This window comes from Malaclemys terrapin, chromosome 13 (genome assembly GCF_027887155.1).
Source record: "Malaclemys terrapin pileata isolate rMalTer1 chromosome 13, rMalTer1.hap1, whole genome shotgun sequence".
NCBI lineage: Eukaryota > Metazoa > Chordata > Testudines > Emydidae > Malaclemys > Malaclemys terrapin.
Window position 1 is genome coordinate 9,464,197 of NC_071517.1, and position 19,851 is coordinate 9,484,047.

General features: G+C 42.7%; 1 protein-coding gene across 2 annotated transcripts in view; it reads right to left on the minus strand.

Annotated features, from left to right (window-relative positions):
- RAB11FIP4 (RAB11 family interacting protein 4) overlaps positions 1-19,851 on the minus strand; it is a 211,142-nt gene continuing 191,291 nt past the window's right edge. For both annotated transcript variants that reach the window (XM_054048097.1, XM_054048098.1), the window contains 9 exons: positions 18,034-18,069; positions 16,345-16,444; positions 14,671-14,774; positions 13,921-14,061; positions 12,387-12,468; positions 11,418-11,555; positions 10,703-10,861; positions 8,073-8,216; positions 1-4,810 (listed from right to left, as the gene is read on the minus strand). In XM_054048097.1, coding sequence (XP_053904072.1) covers positions 4,694-4,810; positions 8,073-8,216; positions 10,703-10,861; positions 11,418-11,555; positions 12,387-12,468; positions 13,921-14,061; positions 14,671-14,774; positions 16,345-16,444; positions 18,034-18,069 — 1,021 coding nt within the window. In that variant the 3' untranslated portion in view covers positions 1-4,693. The remainder of the gene's footprint in view (positions 4,811-8,072; positions 8,217-10,702; positions 10,862-11,417; positions 11,556-12,386; positions 12,469-13,920; positions 14,062-14,670; positions 14,775-16,344; positions 16,445-18,033; positions 18,070-19,851) is intronic.

A 19,851-nucleotide genomic window follows, 5' to 3' on the forward strand; every position in this document is an offset into this window, starting at 1 on the left:
ACCTGCCTTAGAGAAAGATGTAAGCTTTTTAGTTGGACTTTTTTTTGGTCCCCCTCCTACAGATCTGCTCAGAGAAAAAAAAAAAAAGTTCAGCGGGTAGGCATCTGAAAGTTTGTCAATCAATGTCAATTTTTTAAAATGAAAATTTCCAACCAGCTCTAGGGTTCTGTTTCAGAACTAATAAAACTGAAATGATTCCAAATATATGAAACATTCCCTCTCCTTCCCTTGTCAGTACAAGTTAAAGTTTCTTGGCCAGAACCTCAGCTGGTATAAATCTGTGGCACTCCACTGAAATTAAAACTAAATATGCATCACCTGGAGAACTGGTCCTCAACATGTAACTACTGATAGAAAGGATTTGAGGCTTGACTTCAGTGACTCTGAAACAAATAAACAAACTGTGCTTTTCCCACAATAGTCTGTGTTTAGTATTTGAGTGCGACTTCTGGCAAGAAGTAAACTGTCTTTTTCCATTGCACAAAAAAGCCCCTTTGCATTTAGATTGACCTCAATGTTGCTTTAGTTTGAGGATCTGAAGTAGAGAGAACTTGCTCCACGTAAGGAGCAGATAAATACAGATATGGTATCTTGGACAGAATTTAGGCTGTCAGAGTCAAAATGCGCAATTTCAGTATAGAAATGTTCGTTGTATCGGGGTATTATTAGAATGTAGAGGTACTGTAACATTAAAAAACTAGATTGATTAATACTTTAATCGGAGTTTGAAATGATCTACCCAGCAAGATAAATCATTGCTCAACTAAATATGGCACAGATGACTGGAGTGGCCCGGGCCTATGGATGCCAACATCAGTGACTTTCCTCTGGTGACAGTTCCATCAAGTTCAATGGGAATAGTCATACCAGTGGCTCCACACATGCTCGAGTGTTTGCAGGCTCAGGCAGCGTGTGTGTAAAATACAGACTAGATCCTAGGTCCTGCCCCAGGCAAGCAGCAGAAACTGCTTGCATTTCTCCCGCTGGAGATTCCCCTGCTATATGGTTGGGAGGGGAGTCAGAAAGCCAGCACAGCTGAGAGCTACAGCTGGCTCCCTCCTCCCCACTCTGCCAAAGTTGTTCTGCAGGGCCAGAGTCTCTGCTGTGTCCAAGTTCAGAGGTTAATAGCAGGTTGTATTCCCATAAGTCTCTGTCAAGGTAATGACTCCTCGTTACTGATGTGACATTGCATCGCATATAGGAAAAAACTTCTTTTGTCCCAAGGCTTGTGTGCAAAAGATAACTTGGTCTTACACATGTCACTAGCTTCTGCAGATCTAACATTAGACTTAAGTTGCCTGAACTACAGCTTTGTTCTTTAGAATAGTGACTCCTGAAAGAAAATAAATGTCTTCATTCAGAAAGGAAAGGTAACCTTAAAAATAAATATACAAACTATCATATAAAGTAATTCCCCTCAGGAGTGGAAATGTAATTGCCTTTTATGCAATCAAAACCTATTTAAGGCAACTGTTTTAGAGCACTATGGATTGAGGAACAGATTTTCAAGTTCTTAGCACCCAGCAGCTCCCCACTCAACCGCTACACACACACTTTTAAAAATCTAGCCATAAGCATGAAATTGACCTATGTGTACAGGTAGCTCAAATGCTATTGGGAGGATTTAAGTGAAACAGACTATTTACTGCTCATAAGTTCTCTGCACAGGGGTGAATTTGACTCTAATTATGTACGGCCCAATCCTGCATCCACCGAACTCCAGGGGAGTTTTGCTGTTGAGTTCAATGTGAGCAGGGTCAGGCTTTCAGCTTCTAAAACATCCAATTTAATAATTTTCTATTAACCAAAACCTGAAGACCTTATTCACTCTTTACTCAAACCACCAATTGACTGGCCCTGCCCTAATAAAGGCTTTAAAGGTGTTATACTACAAAATTCTGAATGTTGGACTTCATTTAGTTAAAAGAAAAATGTTTGAAAACCTGAGTATTTCCCCTAATATTTAAATAAGGAAACCGTTTCCAATCTGAAACAGGAGTAGCTTCATCTACACCAGCAAATTTCATTGCTTTAGAATGGTAAAAACGCACCTTAGCACGTTTACAGACAAGGACCATTAGGTCTAGTATTGCGTCTGCTGGTTGTAGTTTACCCCAAGGGCCACCTAAACCTAGATCACATCTTAAGGTTAATTATGGCCAGCTCACACGATTTTAAACACAGGATAGTCCACGTCTAGGCAGAGGGCCAGATCCATGGCACAGACTCAGAGGCAGCACAAAGCAGGTGGAAACTTCAGTGCTGAAGCACAGCGAAGGATCCTTCTACTAGAGAGAAATCCTTGGGTAGAATTAAGCTGGCACAGCTGTTTCAACCTCATCAATCGCCCCATCAGTCCCCTTATAGGGGAAGCAAGGAGTGGGGGAGGGGATGATATGCTGCCTGATCTCCTACGGTGGCCAGTGCAAGACCGCCGGAGCCCGTGTAATTTAGCATAGTTACTCTGGACTCAATTTTGCCCTCTGGCTGCTCCAAAATCAGGGGAGCAAAGGGGTGGCTTACGTGGCTCCCTAATCTCCTCTGCTAAGAATCCATCCTTAAGTGTTTAATGTTAAGCACCAAAATGACATTTTTCCAGGAGAGATGAGCCCTTATAAGGTTCACCCAGGCCTGAAAGGACAATTAAATTTTCATCATTAGCCCTCCTCCAGTCCCATGGCCCTACCTAGAGCTTAACAACTGATGGATTCAAATAAATAACTGAATTGGTTTTATTGTCTTGCCTTCAGGAAAGCCCATTTTCAGTGCTTCCCCACACCTGCCCGTTACTCCAATAAGATATCACTGAAGGCAAGAGTACAGCAGCTGCAGAAAATATATATATATATATTTACATCAGTAACAATACATGCTCTAGGTATTCAGATTATGGAAAAAATGCATTACATACACAAACAAAAATACATAAAGACAATGGTAGGTGTGAGACAAACTGCCAACAGCAAGTATATACAGAAAATCAGTCATATCTACTGCAACAGTCCATTTCCAAGGAGCGTGTTAAAACACACAAGAAAACCTCTCTATGCATGTAGGCAAAGCCAGATATTTGATTACAGAGAAATGGACCAGAGAGTTTCCCTGTTTGTGCCAATTGGTATGAAACAAAAGGTGGATTTTTTCCTCCCCTGCCCGTTTTTTTTTTTTTTTTTTTTTTTTAAAGTTTAAAGTGTGTACATTTTTTTAACCTTTTTTTTTTTTTTTTTAAATAAATGTTTAGTGCTTGGAATAAAATTTCACAGCATTTAACTTCTAGCTGATTTTACTTTTAGTTAAAAGGTCTTAATTCTACAAGAAATGGACCCAATTCAGGAAGCACATAAATGGTGTTTAAACCCATCCCTAGTCAGGACCGCACTTACGCAAGTGCTTAACTTTAAGCATATCCTTAACTCGGATGGGATCTAAGTACAGTATAGGCTCAAAGCTAAGCAAGTGCTTATGTACTTTCCTGATTCAGAGCGTATGAATGTGTGCGTGTGTGTATTCAGACAGGAGATGTAGTATTTGGGATGGGTAAATTGGGTGGTGAATGCAAGCTCTTGTGCAGTGTGTTCCACCCGCAACCCCACTGTTTCACATTACCTGTTACTGGTGTCTTAAGTGTGCTTTCTACTTTTAACCGCTCAAAGGTTAAATTAGTTTACATCAGGGATTAACCAGCTGCAAAACTGTAGGAGGACCCCACCAGTCTCTCTTATTCCCCCACTCCTCCCCGTAGGAGTGCAACAGTGTGCTCTGGTGGTGGGGAAGGGAATTAAGCTAATTGTTCAAGTTAAAGTTTTTCTTTAAAATAATGAAGTGGATTTGCATGCAGTCAGTAACATTTAAAAGAAATAGAATGTGTTCCCTGGTTGAAGCCTTAAAATGCAGGGGAGTGGGATCCCAGAATTAATTTTAAAATGGCCCAGTGATAAACCCCTGAAAATAAGGGCATACATTGCAATGCCTCACTACTATAGGGAGCCAGGCACAATACATACACATGCACACACTAGACAACAGACTGGCAATCATCCTGACCTTGGATATGTGGCCTTCATATTAAAAGCACTTTTTGCTGACAGTGGCAAACAAGTGGATGGTATTTTTACATGGATATTAACAATTCTGCAGTTTGATTCCCCCCCAAAATACAGATATTTGTTTTCTAAAAGGTACAGGTTTGGCCAAAGGCTTATTTTTACCTCTTTGTGGTTTCAGTAGTAAAGCTCTGGCAAAGCTAAATTCAATAGAGAGTGATGTATTCAGCACCAGTCAGGAATCAAACCTGGATATGTCGAATTTTTGGGAGTACCCTCATTCATTTGAAAGAATGAAAGAGTAATTCTTGTTCTTAAAGGGAGGGGAGACATCCACATGTTTCCATTGTATTTCACCCTTACAACCAGAGGTAGAGTCATTATGTCCAGTAGCTAAAACAGCGTGATCCAGTTATACTGTTATTACATTAATATACAGTAGCGATCTTGTCACAGATATTGAAAGTGCATGAAAAAACCAAATCAAGCCAATTTGATGACTCACAGATAAGTGTACCAGACATCATATAAACATACCCACGCACCCACACTCACACATAAGATATATATAGAATCATTTACAGTATCAGAGTGATGTTTAGATCCAGTGGCATGTGCAGAAATATCAGGCAAGTGCTTTTTTTTGTCCTTCAATTTTTTATTTCCAGGATAGATGGGTTGTGGTCTAGGATGGCCAAAATAATCTTGTCCATATACTGTCGCAATCTGTAGTTTATTTCCTCCTGTTCTTTAAGAGCTTCCATGAGCTGAAACAAAGATTCCCAAGTTAAGTATCTAATGCAAAACGTCACTCCTACCTACAGCACTGCGTAAATTAAAATTAGATAAGGCTTGGCCTCGGGTCACCTTTGTATTAAAAAATTACTCATTGCCTCTAATGATTCTCTGCTCTCCCCTCACCCAAGAGATTGCAAAGAGAAGACACAAAAAGGTAGATAAGTATCCCCATTATGCAGTTAGCTAACACGGGCACTTATGTCTGTGTAACTTATGTCGCTCAGGGGGGTGGTATATTCATCCCCGAGTGACAAATTCTGCCGACACGAGCACTGGTGTAGACAGCACTCTGCCGGCGGGAGACCTTCTCCTGCTGACAGCGTCTGCCGCTCGCAGAGGTGGTTTTATTATACCAACAGGAGAACTCTGTTGGCAGAGCGCATCTTCACCAGATGCGCTGCAGCGGAGTAGTTGCAGTGCTGTGTGTAGACATGCCCCTAAGTACCACTGAGCAAGTCACTTGAGTCAGGGGCAAAGCTGTAAATAGAATCCAGGGCTCCCGCCCCAGAGCCCAGTGTTCTAGCCACAAGCCCACACTGCCTGCTCCTGAATGAGTACGTGTCTGTTTCCTCATCTTAGAGTGTACATGAAATGAAACCTTTTTAAAGCATTCCTACATCTGTAGAAAAAAAGGTGCTGTAAATACAGTGTGAGAGAATTAGAACATATATAATGTTTTGAGGCCACAGTTTCCTGTCCAAATAAAAAAGGATCTATTTAAAATCATAAATAATGCTTCTTTGGTGCTATATTAACGTGCAGGGAAAATGTATATTTTGTACTTTCATCAAAGCTCTTAGGATCTGAGAGCATCTTTAGTTCATTTCAAGACAAGTTGCTTTATAGACACAGTATGTTTAGGCTGAGCTTTTCAAAGCTAATGCCCAGTGCTCATTAAAATTAATGGTTTGGGGGCATCCAGTTCTATTAGGTGGCCTTTAAAATCTCAGGCCAAGATTATTACGATAAAAACATTACGATGACATTTTTTTTTAACAGGTCTGAAATTTAATAAACATGGTCCACTAAGTTATGGTGACAGCAGGACGTTTGTCAAGCAAAGACACAAGATGCGTCTTTTTGGGGGGAGGAAAACCAGAAACAAAGAGAAAGTTAGTTGTGGCAGCCTAGGTGGATTCCTTTGGTCAGACTAGAAGCAAAATCCCAGGCTGATATTGTGAGTGAGTAGAAGGTCTGAAGGCTCAGCTGCCTTGTCTCGAGAGATTAGCAGGGCAGGTTGTGGGTAGGAATGCTGAGATGACAAAGAGTGGCCAAAGCTGTCCAGTGACAGTGATTCAGTGCCCAATTTAAGGCATGAGTTTTTGAAAAAGTCCTAAGGACCCGCCCTCTGAAAAAAATCAGTCTCTATTTACATCTAAAAATTGGAGTGCCCCAAAAATCACTAGTCACTTTGGAAAATCTTGGCCAGCATCTCCAGGTCTCCAGCTGGACGGGAATATAGGTTTATCATATATAATTCAACACAACAGTAGTTTGGCATTCCCATTGAGATACGCCCTCTTTATTCTCTCAAGCCATTTTTTTTTTAAATGTGCCTCTTAGAGCTAATCTCTGTAGAGAATGTATCTGATTCTTCCCCTCCTCCCCCGATCAAAACTGCATTATTTGAACGAACCATAGCAATTAACAGGGAGACAGGGGAGAAGAGCAGAACCACTTTGGCAGCATGCTACTCAGTATTAGATAGTGATCCAGAAATTCTGCGTTAGCCCTGGTAAGATTAAAGACTGGATATAAGACTTATTTTGGTGATAGCAAAAAACGTAGTTGGTCTTATTCGGAGGCCAGATCTACACCACCACCTACTTCAGTATCACTTATGTTGCTGAGGGCTGTGAATATACCACCTGTCTGAGCAACATCAGTTACACCGACGTAAGTGCCAGTGTGGACAGCACTATGTCGGCGGGAGGGTTTCTCCCACTGACATAGCTACCACCTCTCACAGAGGGGAATTTATTCTGCTGATGGGAGAACTCTCTTCTGTTGGCATAGAGCATCTTCACCAGACCCACTGCAGCAGCACCGCTGTAGTACTTCTAGTGTAAAATTCCACCAAGTGACATCGCACAACCAGTCTCCACAGGTCCCTGGTTCAGCAAGGTACATAAGCACACACCTAACTTTAAACCCCGGAGTGGTCCCCTGAAGTCAACAGGTCTATTCAAGCGCTTAGTTGGATACAAGTTCTATACCACAACTCACTTTTATAAAAGCAAAAAGGGAAACTATCCATCTAATACTTAGATCAGTTTCCTGCATTTTACCTTTGACTGCCTTCAAAATCCATAGCCCTTGTGGCTTGAAAGAACCTCTCAAATCATCTCACCTGGTCCCCTGCCCAAGTGTAAGAGCTCCTCTAGAATATCTTGCTAAGTGCTACTTCATTAAGTGTCTACATTATGGGTTTGTGCACAGAAACTTTTCAGTAGTTCTATTTGGTTGGGCTCCAAAATAGGGTGAGGTCTTCAATCGATATAGCTCCATTAAAGTCAATGGAGTCACACTGATTCGTGTGGGCCAAATCCTCAGCCAGTTGCTTTTTGAAAGGTGAGCTATCAGCAGTCACAAATTCTTGGTATTAGCATTAACTCCATTGAGATGAATGGGTGTAACAGGGACAAGTGTGGACTGGTTAGTTAAATCATGCAGTATTTTTTAGAGCTTCATATCAACTTGGAGGTGTGCCGGGTTTTCACCGACTGTGCCAACTGAAAACGAGGAGCCAATGTGTAAATTCAGTTTGAAGCAGGAGCAAAATTCTCTCTTGGTTATACAGGAGTAAATCTGAAGTCACTCCTCTGAAGTTAATGGAGTTACTCCAGCTTGATGCTGGAATATATCAGATTAGAAAATCTGGAACCGCACTTGAAGAAATGAGCTACCGTAAGGCACCTGCTAAACAGGAAACGGTGTCTATAACAGCAGTCAGTGCCTTAAATAGATACCCTTTAGATCCAACGCTGCCATCCTTTGAAACAAACCTGTGTTACGATGGAATTTCTCTAGTATTTTGATTATAATGAAACTAGTTGGATGATGCTAAAATAAGCATATGAAAATATCACTAGATTTAGTTACATTCCTAATTTCTGGCACAACAGGAGTTATGTTGCGGATTTGTCTGTGTAAGAACTTTCACCCTCACAGTTAATCTGTTCTCACTTTTCTATTTTGGGATTAGCATTGTTTTGCTCTCAGTTGCATTACCTCATCTCTTGATGCAGAGTCGATTTCAGCAGCCAGTGATTGGGCTTTTGTCTGTGTTGCAAAGAGATTCTTAGCTTCATAAAGACTAAGACTTAGAATCTGTCCATTAAGGTCATCATTCTGGTCATGAAGTTTCTGATTCTCCTATTAAAATAGGAAAGAAAATGGAATGGAGTTTTCATGAAAAGAAAGATAAACCACTCAGGTAACATGAAAGCGAACATCACGTTTGTTTTGCATGTCACTATCCACTTTTCTAAGATACGTCCTTTACAATGGTACCTTTAAGAATGGCCAAACACTGGAGGGTTTCAGAGAAAGACCTAAATTCCACACAATAATTCCACCTAATGGTGGAATGTTACAGGGCCTTCACAGAAGACGTTGCCTACTGATCCCAGCTGTGGGTCAGCTTCCATGCCAAGCGTGATAAGCTTAACAAAACAAAACAAACAAACAAAAAACCAACCATGTGTATCTTCACTTAGTTTTCCATTTTCTGTACTAAGTGGCTGAACAATCAGCCCTATCTTCATCTGTGTCTTCAAATATGATTATATTACTATAAACATTCCAATTTTGGGGTCAGTCTTCAAGCAACTAGACTCCAGTCAGACTTCTTCTGATGACCCCTAGAGCTTAGTCATAGTGGGGAGAAAAATACAGACTGACAAAAGTGCCCCAACTTTAATCTCCAATATGCCTTTATTATTTTGTGTGCCTGTGACGTTATTGACATAATCTGGGACCATATAAAACATGGTTGCAACCAAAGTCCTGTAGTGGCACCAAATCTTGTATAAAGGGGGTCAAATGAGGTGTCTAAGACAAGGTTATGGTTTGCTGGTTTTAATTATGCTGTCTATATGTGTGTATCAATTTTGTAGTTGAAGTTGTGAATATTGGCTCTAGACTGTATTTCAAACTTATGCTATGGTTCTGGGAGACATCCCATACAAGTTGGTGTTAGCTCTGCCTAGCCTGCCTGATGGCCCATTAAGGACCATCAGCTATACAACTGACCCATTGAGAGAAGGCAGATACGCCTTGCAACTCAGCAAAGTATGCAGGGACTGGCCCATGTGACTCCAGACTCCATTTTGCTGTAATTTTCCACAGTAAGGACAAAGAGGTGTTCTTACACCTGGAAAAGACTATAAAAGGCTGATGCCTCATCTACATCTTGTCTTCAATCCTGCTTCTTACCTCTAGAGGGACTTTGCTACAAATGGAAGCTCTACACAAAGGACTGAATGACCCATCCCAACTGTGGATGTACTCCAGAGACTTGATTTTGAACCTGCAGTTTATTTCATCACTGCTACAAGCCTAAACCAAGAACTTTGCCATTACTGTGTAATTGATTCCATTTAACCAATTCTAGCTCTCATCTACATCTTTTTCCTTTTATGAATAAACCTTTAGATTTTAGATTCTAAAGGATTGGCCACAGCATGATTTGTGGGTAAGATCTGGTTTGTATATTGACCTGGGTCTGGAGCTTGGTCCTTTGGGATCAAGAGAATCTTTTTTCTTTTACTGGGGTATTGGTTTTCATAACCATTTGTCCCCATAACAAGTGGCACTGGTGGTGATACTGGGAAACTGGAGCGTCTAAGGGAATTGCTTGTGTGACTTGTGGTTAGCCAGTGGGGTGAGACCAAAGTCCTCTTTGTCTGGCTGGTTTGGTTTGCCTTCGAGGTGGAAAAACCCCAGCCTTGGGCTGTAACCTCCCTGTTTAAGCGAGTTGTCCTGAATTGGCATGCTCAGTTGGGTCCGGCCAGAACCAGCATCGTTACAGTGGCCAAGTTGACAAAACTTCCTGTGTGCACAGATACCACATTTACTTGTGCATGGATTGCTTTTAATGTCCAGTCCATCTAGCGCCGGGGTCCCCAAACTGTGGGGCACACCCCCCCCGCCCGCACAGCAGGGCCCAGGCCAGCCCCCGAGAGGGGGAAAGAGGGAGAACCACCCTGCCCCACTCCGCCCCCAGCTCTGCTCCGGCCTTGCCCCCAGCTCTCAGCTGCGGCTCTGTTCCTGGCCCCCCGACTGCAGTCTGGCTGCGGCTTCTGCTCCTGGCCTCAGCCTTTGCTCCCGGCTGCAGCTCTGCTCCCGGCCCTGGCCCCAACCCCACCGTGGCCCCCGGACGTGGTTCTATTCTCGCTCCAGCCCCAGACCTGCCCCCAGCTTTGACCCCCCTCCCTAGCAGCCGCAGGACCATGAAAAGTTTGCGGACCACTGATCTAAAAGACAGCAGCCTACTACTGATGCCAGCTAACAGTTACTTCCTTAGCAAAGTGACATGGCCTATGGATCTGAAAGTCTCCAGTTTGGATCTCATGGTCAACCCACGTGAGTCATTGCATAGGAGACACACACAAATGCATGAACACGCCTCTTGCACTATGCAGGCTGTATTTACAATCCTTTCGAAAAAGGAAACAGAGCTTGGGAAGTCTTTTAACAAATGCAAACACTATAAAGATCCATTTCAGGCCAATGAAAGTCTCTCTTGGGAGTTTGTTGATAAAAGTTACAATTGGAGATATTTCTCCAGCATCTCTGCACGATTATCCAAACATCACCCCCATGAACATGAGAGGCCTGGAGGCCCCCACCCCGCTCACCTGCTTTAGCCGTTTAATTTCATGCTCCATTTCCACTTCCCTCGTTCGTGCGTTGAATTCACTCACACTAGACGAGGAGCTTCTTCCCCGGCCGGGGCGCTCGCAATCTAGTTTGTACAGCTGCAAATGCTCCAGTTCCTTTCGCAAGTCCTCAATGAGCTGCAAGGAGATGAAGACAGGATGGTCCATTTCAATAAACAGCGACTGACCACCTGCGCACGAACTGATCAGCTCTTCAGGGCAGGGACTGCCTAGGTGTTTGCAGGATAACTGGTGCAGTGTGGCTGTGAACCAGATCAGAGCAGCTGGGCATTTCTGCAACACAGCCAGCCCCTCAACACCCAATCTTCGGAAGTGCTGATCACACAGCCAGTTTATGAAGTGCAAGGGTATCTAAGGAAGTTTGAAAGATACCTTCCTAGCTGCACATATTCAGAGGCATGGAGATCATGAGAGAGCAGCTCCAAAGACAGTCACTACGTGTTTGTACAGTGCCTAGCACAATGGGGCTGCCAACCTGCTCAAGGCCTCTAGGCACTCCTGCAATACAAGTCAGGGTTAAACAATAAGTGCCACTAGGGGAATTGCCACATCGACAACATTATCCCCAGGGCCTGCTGTGGCCGCCCTTGCACAGGACAGTGCACCTGTTGTTTTACTCACTCTTGCAAGGAAGAGCTGCTGGAGCGGGCTCCGCACCTCTGTTCATACTCACCTCCTGAGTAGCTTCCCTCTCCTTGTTAAATTCAAGTCTGTTCTGTCGCAACTTGTCCATCATCCTTTTGTACAAGTCCATCTCGTCCTTCAGCCGCAAGCTGGTGTCTTCTAACCTATCCGACATGCGTTGCCTCTCCTGAAACAAACCAGGAACTTGATAGCCAAGTTGGACTTCCCCAGCCCATCATGTTTCCATGTCATTGTTTTACACCATGCTAATCGGCCAATACCATTCATCAGCATGGGTGCAGCTACTCTAGTGCTATGCTGCAACCAGAAGCGTAATCTCCCAGAGCTCAATCCTTTCAGCATGCAGAGCTGTATTCAATCAATGGAAGTTCTGAATGTACTAGCACTTAGCAGGATCGGGGCCACTATATAAACAAGCAGTCTCCAAGGATAACAAAAACAGGTATTTTATCGGTCAGTGAATATTCCAGAACTCTTCCGTCTGGCCATTTCTCTGCAGACAGCCAGAGAAGTGGGATATTTCTGTATAGTTTAGGGAGATAATTTCTCAAAGCATAAAAGCTTGAAACACACAACACAAATTTGCCATTTGAAGACAGATAACTCTCCTCATTCCCTGCCATCATTCTTCTTGCAAAACCCTTCAGTTTTCAAACTAGTTTAGGAGAACGCAATTCATTTACCATGCTGAAAGGAAAACTCACTATGCCCCTGATCTAATGCCTAATGAAGTCAACAGAAAGACACCCATTCATTTCAATGGGCCTTGGACAGGACTATAAAAGCCAGTCACTTTTGAAGATCGCCTCAGAAATATTCCTTTATGCGTGTTAAGTGTCTCCCAAATCCATTTACATTATTTTTCTCTTATTTTGGGGATTGTCAATTAAAAAACCCTATCGTTTAGTGACTAATTTTTTTGCCCTCACACCAACCACACAGCTGACTAGCAGTCACTCACTACACAGATATGGTCAGCACTCAGAAGTTTAATTACCTCATCTAGTTTCTCAGTTTGTGATTTCAGTCGTGTGACGGTGGTTTTGAGTTCACCATTTTCTTCTTCAAGCTGTTGAACCCTGTATAAAGACAGCGAGACTTACAGTAAACACAATCGGCAGGGAAAGCGTGAGGGATTGAGAGAAACATGCTCCCCAAAAATCCCATTCATCTGGTCTCTTTATTGAATGTAGGTGTTTAAAGACAAAAAAAAAAAAAACTTCTCCTAGTGGTTTTCAGCACAATCACGGACTTGGTTTAAGTGGCCAAAGATCCACATGGACATTTGGATGTGAGGGGGATGGGCATGGCATAAGACCCTGAATAGAACCTAATAGAAAGGAACCAGGCCACAGAGAAGTTCCCGATACAGTTGGTCCCAGTTCCTTCCTTGAATCGCTAATTTTAGAAAGCCAAATACCTACTTATTTAAGCTGCTCATGTGGACTTCTACATTACATTGTTGCTGAGAAAGCCCTGACTCATGTCAATATACGAAGCCAGTAATAAAAGGCAACTGAACTTTTACTGTCTTCTAAAGCTTCTACTGGGCATCTCTTGCACAAAGACAAAACACGCAGGGCCTGACTTGCCACCCTGAACCTTGGGCAGTCATTTAACAGCCTTCTAGTAGCTTTTTACACCCATTCTGCACAGGTGTCAATAGCTTCCGAAGGACCAAGACAGCAGAGAATCAGTCTCACATCCGTCCCGTCCTGGTTGAAGATAGGGATAAAATAGATACCTGTGTCTTTGTGTCTAACAAGAAGAGAGCCCTTGGCCTGAGTTTTAGTTTTATGGTTGATTGTGCTTTATAGGTTTCTTGGGCATGCCCATAGGAGGCTCTCTCTTACAGATTTTGCTTCCTCACCCTATGCCAGGGCCACAGCTTGGCATCCTTCAGAGCCCAGTACATTCAGCCAAGGGCCTTGCACATCTGGGAGAACATCTGGCAGCTGACTGCAGCTGGGTTGTTGTGTCAGCAGCGTGAGGGTAATTATTTTCCTGTTTGACTTGAGTGATGGTAGGTGCCCAGAAAGCCATTAGCGACGTACATTTACATGACACATTTGTTCTTATGCCATAAGAGACACTGCCACAATGCAACTTGAGCAGGGACTCAACAAATTTCAACTCAGGGGAAAAGCCAAGTGTATTCCATTCTCCCATCCTTTTGGGGTATGTATAGTGTCTATCAAGTTGTTCTGCATGGGCAGACCTCTGTCAAGGGGGCTCTGTGAACAGGGATCAGCTGGGAGAATTCGGTAAGTTCTTCAGGGCAGGGATCCTTCCTACACATAAAGAACCTAACATGCTTTTGGGTATTACACAACTAAGTGACTCTCTTCAATTATTTTAAGTATCTAACCCATAACCATCTGCACACAAGGCAGCATACAATCTAGGTTCACACACTAATGGAAAAAGTGGATTACAAAAAGAACACATGAGGAAAACAGTCATTATATCTTCTGCTTCTATGTGGATCTAGACAACACATCATCCCGACTTGCCAGCTGGTATGTTTTTACCTTGTATTTAGCAGTTCAATTTCAGTGCCCTTTTCTTTTTCATACTTGCTGTATGCTTCTCTATGCCTTTTTATTTCTTCTTCCAGCGTTTGTTCAGCTGATGTCTCCTGGTCTTTCAACAGTTCTTCTAGTTCATGAACTCTAGGAAAGTCAGTCATTTTGGTAACAGTTTAAAACATTTGCCCACACACCACGTTCAAGAGTATCAAATACGCACACTTCTCTTTTATTCTATACTGATTTACCACTTAGATCTTTGTATGCATACTTCCCAGCAGCCAAAGTTAAGGAACATCTATTTCTCTATTATGGCCATTCTCTGTAATAACATGCTGGGTTCTCTCTCTGAATGTAGGCCAGTTTTCTGCCGCGAGTATGTATACCATAAAAGACATGGGGGCATCCCCTTCATAACATGATGTGAGATGACTCTCCCTAGACAGCCAGCAAGTCAGATACTCTGTTTGGCAGGAGCATAACCTCTACATTGCTAAGCTTGCTTAAGGTCACAATTCACTGCATATGCAGCAAGGCTGTGCAGTTCCATTTTTTGGGCTTCCCAGATGAAAAGCTTTGAGGACACTTGCTCCGTGTCTGACAGTGACACGCACAAAAGTTCACACTTCATTCTATCTAAGCAGCTGGGACCCAATATTGGATTTCCACTTTCCTTCTAGTCTCATTATAGCTCTGCTCCTGAAGGTATTGCAATGACTTGGCACAGAGGAAGCAGGCTGCATGTTTTATTACCTGTGAACTAGCTGCGTGTTCTCCTGTTTCAGTTTGCTCTTCAGGTCTCCATTTGTCATGTTATCGTTCTCCAGTTCTGTCACCTTTTTTTCTAAAGAAGTGACCTAGAAAGAGAAGAGGATTTGAGTCTCTTTCACACCCACCCAACCTCTTGCATCTAAACCACAACGGGGGGGGCAAAGCGGCACTTGGATGCCAAAGGCAAAACTGAATACAAGGGTCTACGTTTCCAAGAGAGCGGGAGTGCATCTCGTTCTGATCTTCCCTGAAGTTCATGTCCCCCAAAACCTATCAATGCAAACGCACAATGAATTGACACTTAGAAGTGCATAGTTACCGGAATTAAATACAGAGAGAAATTAAGCTACGTAGCATCACTGTAATAGACAAGCGGTCATTACTTCATTTGCATGAACAACCCTCAGCGTCGTCCCACAACGAAGTGCAATGAGATTTAGTGCTTATGAGAGTGAATCCTCCAAGGTGCCAGGCAGCCTTAGCGTCTACCAAAGTGACTCTCACAGGACTCCCTTGAAGGGCCCTTGTAGAGTCAGCCTGTTGGAGGGAAAGGGATGCAGTGGGATAGGGCCCCAGGCTGGAAGGCAAAACCTGGGCTCCATACATAGCTTTGCCATGGACTTGCTGCTGCAGCTTGGGCAGGTCACAGAGGCCAAGAGAGCGTCGTAATTTTAGGTGCCCAACTTGAGATGCCTTGAGCCCGAGTTTGGATTTGGGAGTGCTCAGCTCCCTGAAAATCAAGCCCCTGTCAGGTGCCTCAGAAGCTGGGCTCAAAAACGAGGCACCTAAAGCTTGGGTTTGCTTATGTAAATTATGGACTTAAGCCCACGGGGCGTCAGCTTGGGAAACTGAGCTAAGTTGCAGCACATGAGCAGCTACCTCGATAATGGAATTGACAGACACAACGGGCCCAATCTCATTCACATCAACGCTTCTTCGTGCTGCTCTGGCAGCCCAGAGGGGCCATAAGTGGACGTACATGTCATTCATACTGACTTGATTGGTATATCAATTTACACTGCCAGAGCACTGTTAAGGGCTTTGTTTATACACAGAAGTAGTCCCACTATCACTATACCGGTGTAGTTAAAGCAGTACAACCGCTTAGGGCAGACGCAGTTATACTGACATAGCTGTTCTTGTGGGGGGAAAAAGAGAATAAACTACGCTGGCATAAAACACCTTTATGTTCTCTAGGACTGTACCCAGGCAAGAATTTTACTGGGATAAGTATTTTAGTTAAAAAAATAAAAACCAACCTCATGTGCAACTGAAATACTAATATAAAAGCTATGTTTTGACCAGGCATTTAGTGGAAGTGAGAATCAGACCCATTGTTGCTTTTTCATTTTCTTGCTCAGTGAAAGGCTTACATATTAATCAAGCTTAGACTTCATCATATTTCAATAAAGAATTCTTAGCTTGTACTTTCGTTCTCTTTTTGGTTAGGCTCTTCTACTTCTTTTGGGAGAGGAAGTGAATATTAACTTTGGGATATTCCATTATTACTCACTTTTCGTTAGAGATCCTGACTGAGGTCACTTGCCCATATCTACTAGCCACCTCTGGTGGCTCTTTCTGGTAGACAGACATGTCTCCGGCTGCACCAACAATAGCTCTGCAGAATCTAGCAATCATGATGTGAAGGCTCCTCACCTTTTCAGTGATATCATTATCACATGAGTCTATGCTGTCTCTGAACAAGTCCTCTGTGCTGCCATTGCTGCTGCTGAAGTTACTGTTGTGGAAGAGTTGTCTGGAAGATTAGAAGGATTATTTTACATCATAGGGGGGGAAAAAAAAAAAAAAAAGTCTTCCTATTTTGTGGACTGGCTTTGCACCTTGAATGTCCCAGCTAACATCTGTGCAATAGCTTCAATGTAACTTAACTATGTAGGAGTCTGATTACACATAACTTTGTAGTCCTATTTTAACCAATACGTTTATTCCATGATGCAAATGTTAAGTCAAAGTTGCATGTAACATCATGTTCACTAATATGCTAGATGCCAAATCTGGGAAAAGGTGAGACCTAAGTGATGTTGATAAGCATAGTTACACAGAAGCCTATCAGTTTTGCAGAACAAGTGGCACAAAAGTTTTCTTTATTTACAGAAAAAAACCACAAAAAACAAACAAACAAACAAACAAAACAAGAAGGTTCCACTGTGTGACATTGTAATATGCAGAATTAAGAATACTGAAGACAGGTTTGAAACTACCTGTTCGGAAGCTACATACAAGCTGCATGTTTGCAGATTTTCCTCACCACATTATGATGCTTTAACTTTGAGAGGGATGATATGCCACTGTCCGGTACGTACAAAGTCATTGCTTCCCAAAAAGGGCCAGCATTAAGATATCCTGGACCAGATCCAGGAAGAGTATTGCATTCCTCCCCCCACAAGTCCGTGTACTTGGCCTTAACTTGGACCAGAGTCTGGTCCGACCACCATTTTTAAACAGCTGGGCAATTCCCTTTGCCTTCTGGCAACAAAACTAGGTCAGGAAGGCAATAACAGTAATGCCTGATGGGACATAAGATGCAAACAGGTTAAAATAAATAAAAAAAAAAAAGCAGCGCAGGATGGCATCTTTTCAAACGCCAACAAGGGAACAACTTGCCAATTCACCTACTGGGCCAGCTTGTCCACTCCAAGAGCCTGGTACTGACTAGAATGGCTCTGATGAGTTTGCTCACCTGTGCAATACTGAAGGCTGCAGCTCTATAATCAGGGAAATGATATTCTTCCTAAATCCAGCACCCAAGTGGCTATGTTGGCCTCCAGACAGAACAGATTTTATTACACTTTCAGCAACATGACACTAACTTGGAATTCAGTTAGCTTAGCTTCCCACTCATGTGCAATGCCACACCTATACTGTCTCTCCTCCACATTGGTGGGTAGTTAATTCATGCCAGGAGGTGCTGAGCGAGTCTCTCAATTGAGACGTTACAGAATTAGACCTTAGTTGCTGACAAAGAACTACATTAAACTGTAAAGAGTGTGGAATAAGGCTGCATAGAAATAAGTCAGCCAGGCCGGTTAACAGGGGTTTGACTTCTGTTTTTTAAGCTAACTTAGAATTAAATATGCTACTTGACTGGGGAGGGAAGAGAGAAGGGGGAATCCTAACCTTAAGTGAGAAAAATCAGGGAGAAGAAGTTGCATTTCTTCTGATGCAGCTGCTTCCAACCTCAACCATGTCAAACCTCCTCCCCTAAAGCATCTCTTCTGCGCACCCTATTTGGTTTCCTTTGAGGGATTCATTCTTAGCATGAATCTGTGACATCAGCATGAATTCTGGTCACAAATGATTTCAAAGTACACAGAACAAGCTTACCTTCCAAAAGCTGTGCTTGAGATTTTTCGGTTGGGGCTACATGGAGACAGAAGGAATAATGTAGTAAGTAAACAGTGTATTTAGTTATTGTACAATTCAGTAACAATCTCAATTTAGTTGCCAGTTGAATTCTGTACAGAATATACAGCTGTCTTATTTTAGCTTTTAATTTGCTTCACCAAAAAAATGCTCATACAACTTAATCATAAACTACTCTAATAACTAATGGAACTCCTTGCCAGAGGATGTTGTGAAGGCCAAGACTATAACAGGATTCAAAAAAGAACTGGATAAGTTCATGGAGGATAGGTCCATCAATGGCTATTAGCCAGGATGGGCAGGGATAGTGTCCCTAGCCTCTGTTGGTCAGAAGCTGTGAATGGGTGACAGGGGATGAATCACTTGATGATAACCTGTTCTGTTCATTCCCTCTGAGGCACCTGGCATTGGCCACTGTCAGAAGACAGGATGCTGGGCTAGATGGACCTTTGATCTGACCCAGTCTGGCTGTTCTTATGTAACATGAAGTCGGGTGTAGTGCCGTAAGCTACTGTGATCACTAGTAAAATGAATCTGGGAATACTATATTCAGTACAAAAAGCCCTGTCACATTTAAACAGATTTTTGCCAGCTTGAATCAAAATGAAACTATAGTACAGTATCTGCTGCAGCTCACACACACACACACACACACACACACACACACACACAAATCCACCAGCTGCCCCTACTCCAAGATGCATGCATGGCTCTGTATCAGAGACTGATTGCACATCTTTTGTCACAGCAGAACGCTACTCTGAATTCAGGACTGTCAGTTGCAACATCAAATTTCATAACAAAATTGTCGAAGATGCAACCATCATGTTTTACATTTTCGCAGGTTACCTACTGCTGTGACAGCAGCTGTAACTGTTTCATAACATATACTATGCCATTGTTTTCTTATCAAGACTAGACGAAGTGCATTATGTTCTGGTTCCTGGGAACATGAAACAAGGCAAGCTTTGTTTTCAGTTTCTAGGGGGAGCTAAAGGTTTACAGATGAATTGCCACAGTAAGCAAGGGATTTGTAGAAATATTTAGACTCTTTCAGAGTCTAAGGAAAATGCTTTGCTATTGTCTATCTACATGTGGGTGGCAATACGGGTATAAAGGAAAAAGCTAGAACTCCTGAGGAGGTACAAGAAGTCACCATCATCCTGGTTTTAAAGTTGCATTGTTTTCCCAAATCTGGTTTTAGGTGAATAAAATCCTCAAGCCACTTGAATCAAGCCACAGAATCTAGAGATCCTGGGACAGATTCTCAGCTGGTGTAAACATAGCTCCATTGAATCAATGACCACAGCAATGGGGCTATGACAATTTACACTAGCTGAGGATCCATCCCAGAGACTCATTAGATCAACTCATCTCCCTCCGTGATAGAAACGTGCTACAGAGAACAATCTCAGCCAAGTAACAGTGTTTTATCCACGGGTGCTGAGCTCTAGGGCTTCCCACTTCCCTGGGGAGGTTGTGCCACAGGCAAATACCACCCACACTCTTCAATTCAAGATCTCATTGTTTAAGTATTTAAAATGAAGAGGACATTAGTGCTCCAACTGAGAAATAGTTTCTTGATAGTAGGGAGAAGTTCTTGTTAAGATCAGACAAGATAGCAAGGTTTGAATGTCCTTGTTGCAGAATAGCATAGAAGAACTGCTTGTTGCATTTGATACTAGCTAGATGTGCTATATTGGATACAAGTAAACCAGAAAAAGGATGGGGTATATTACTGCAGTTTCCCCTTCTCATTTAGTAGCTGTTGCTTTGACT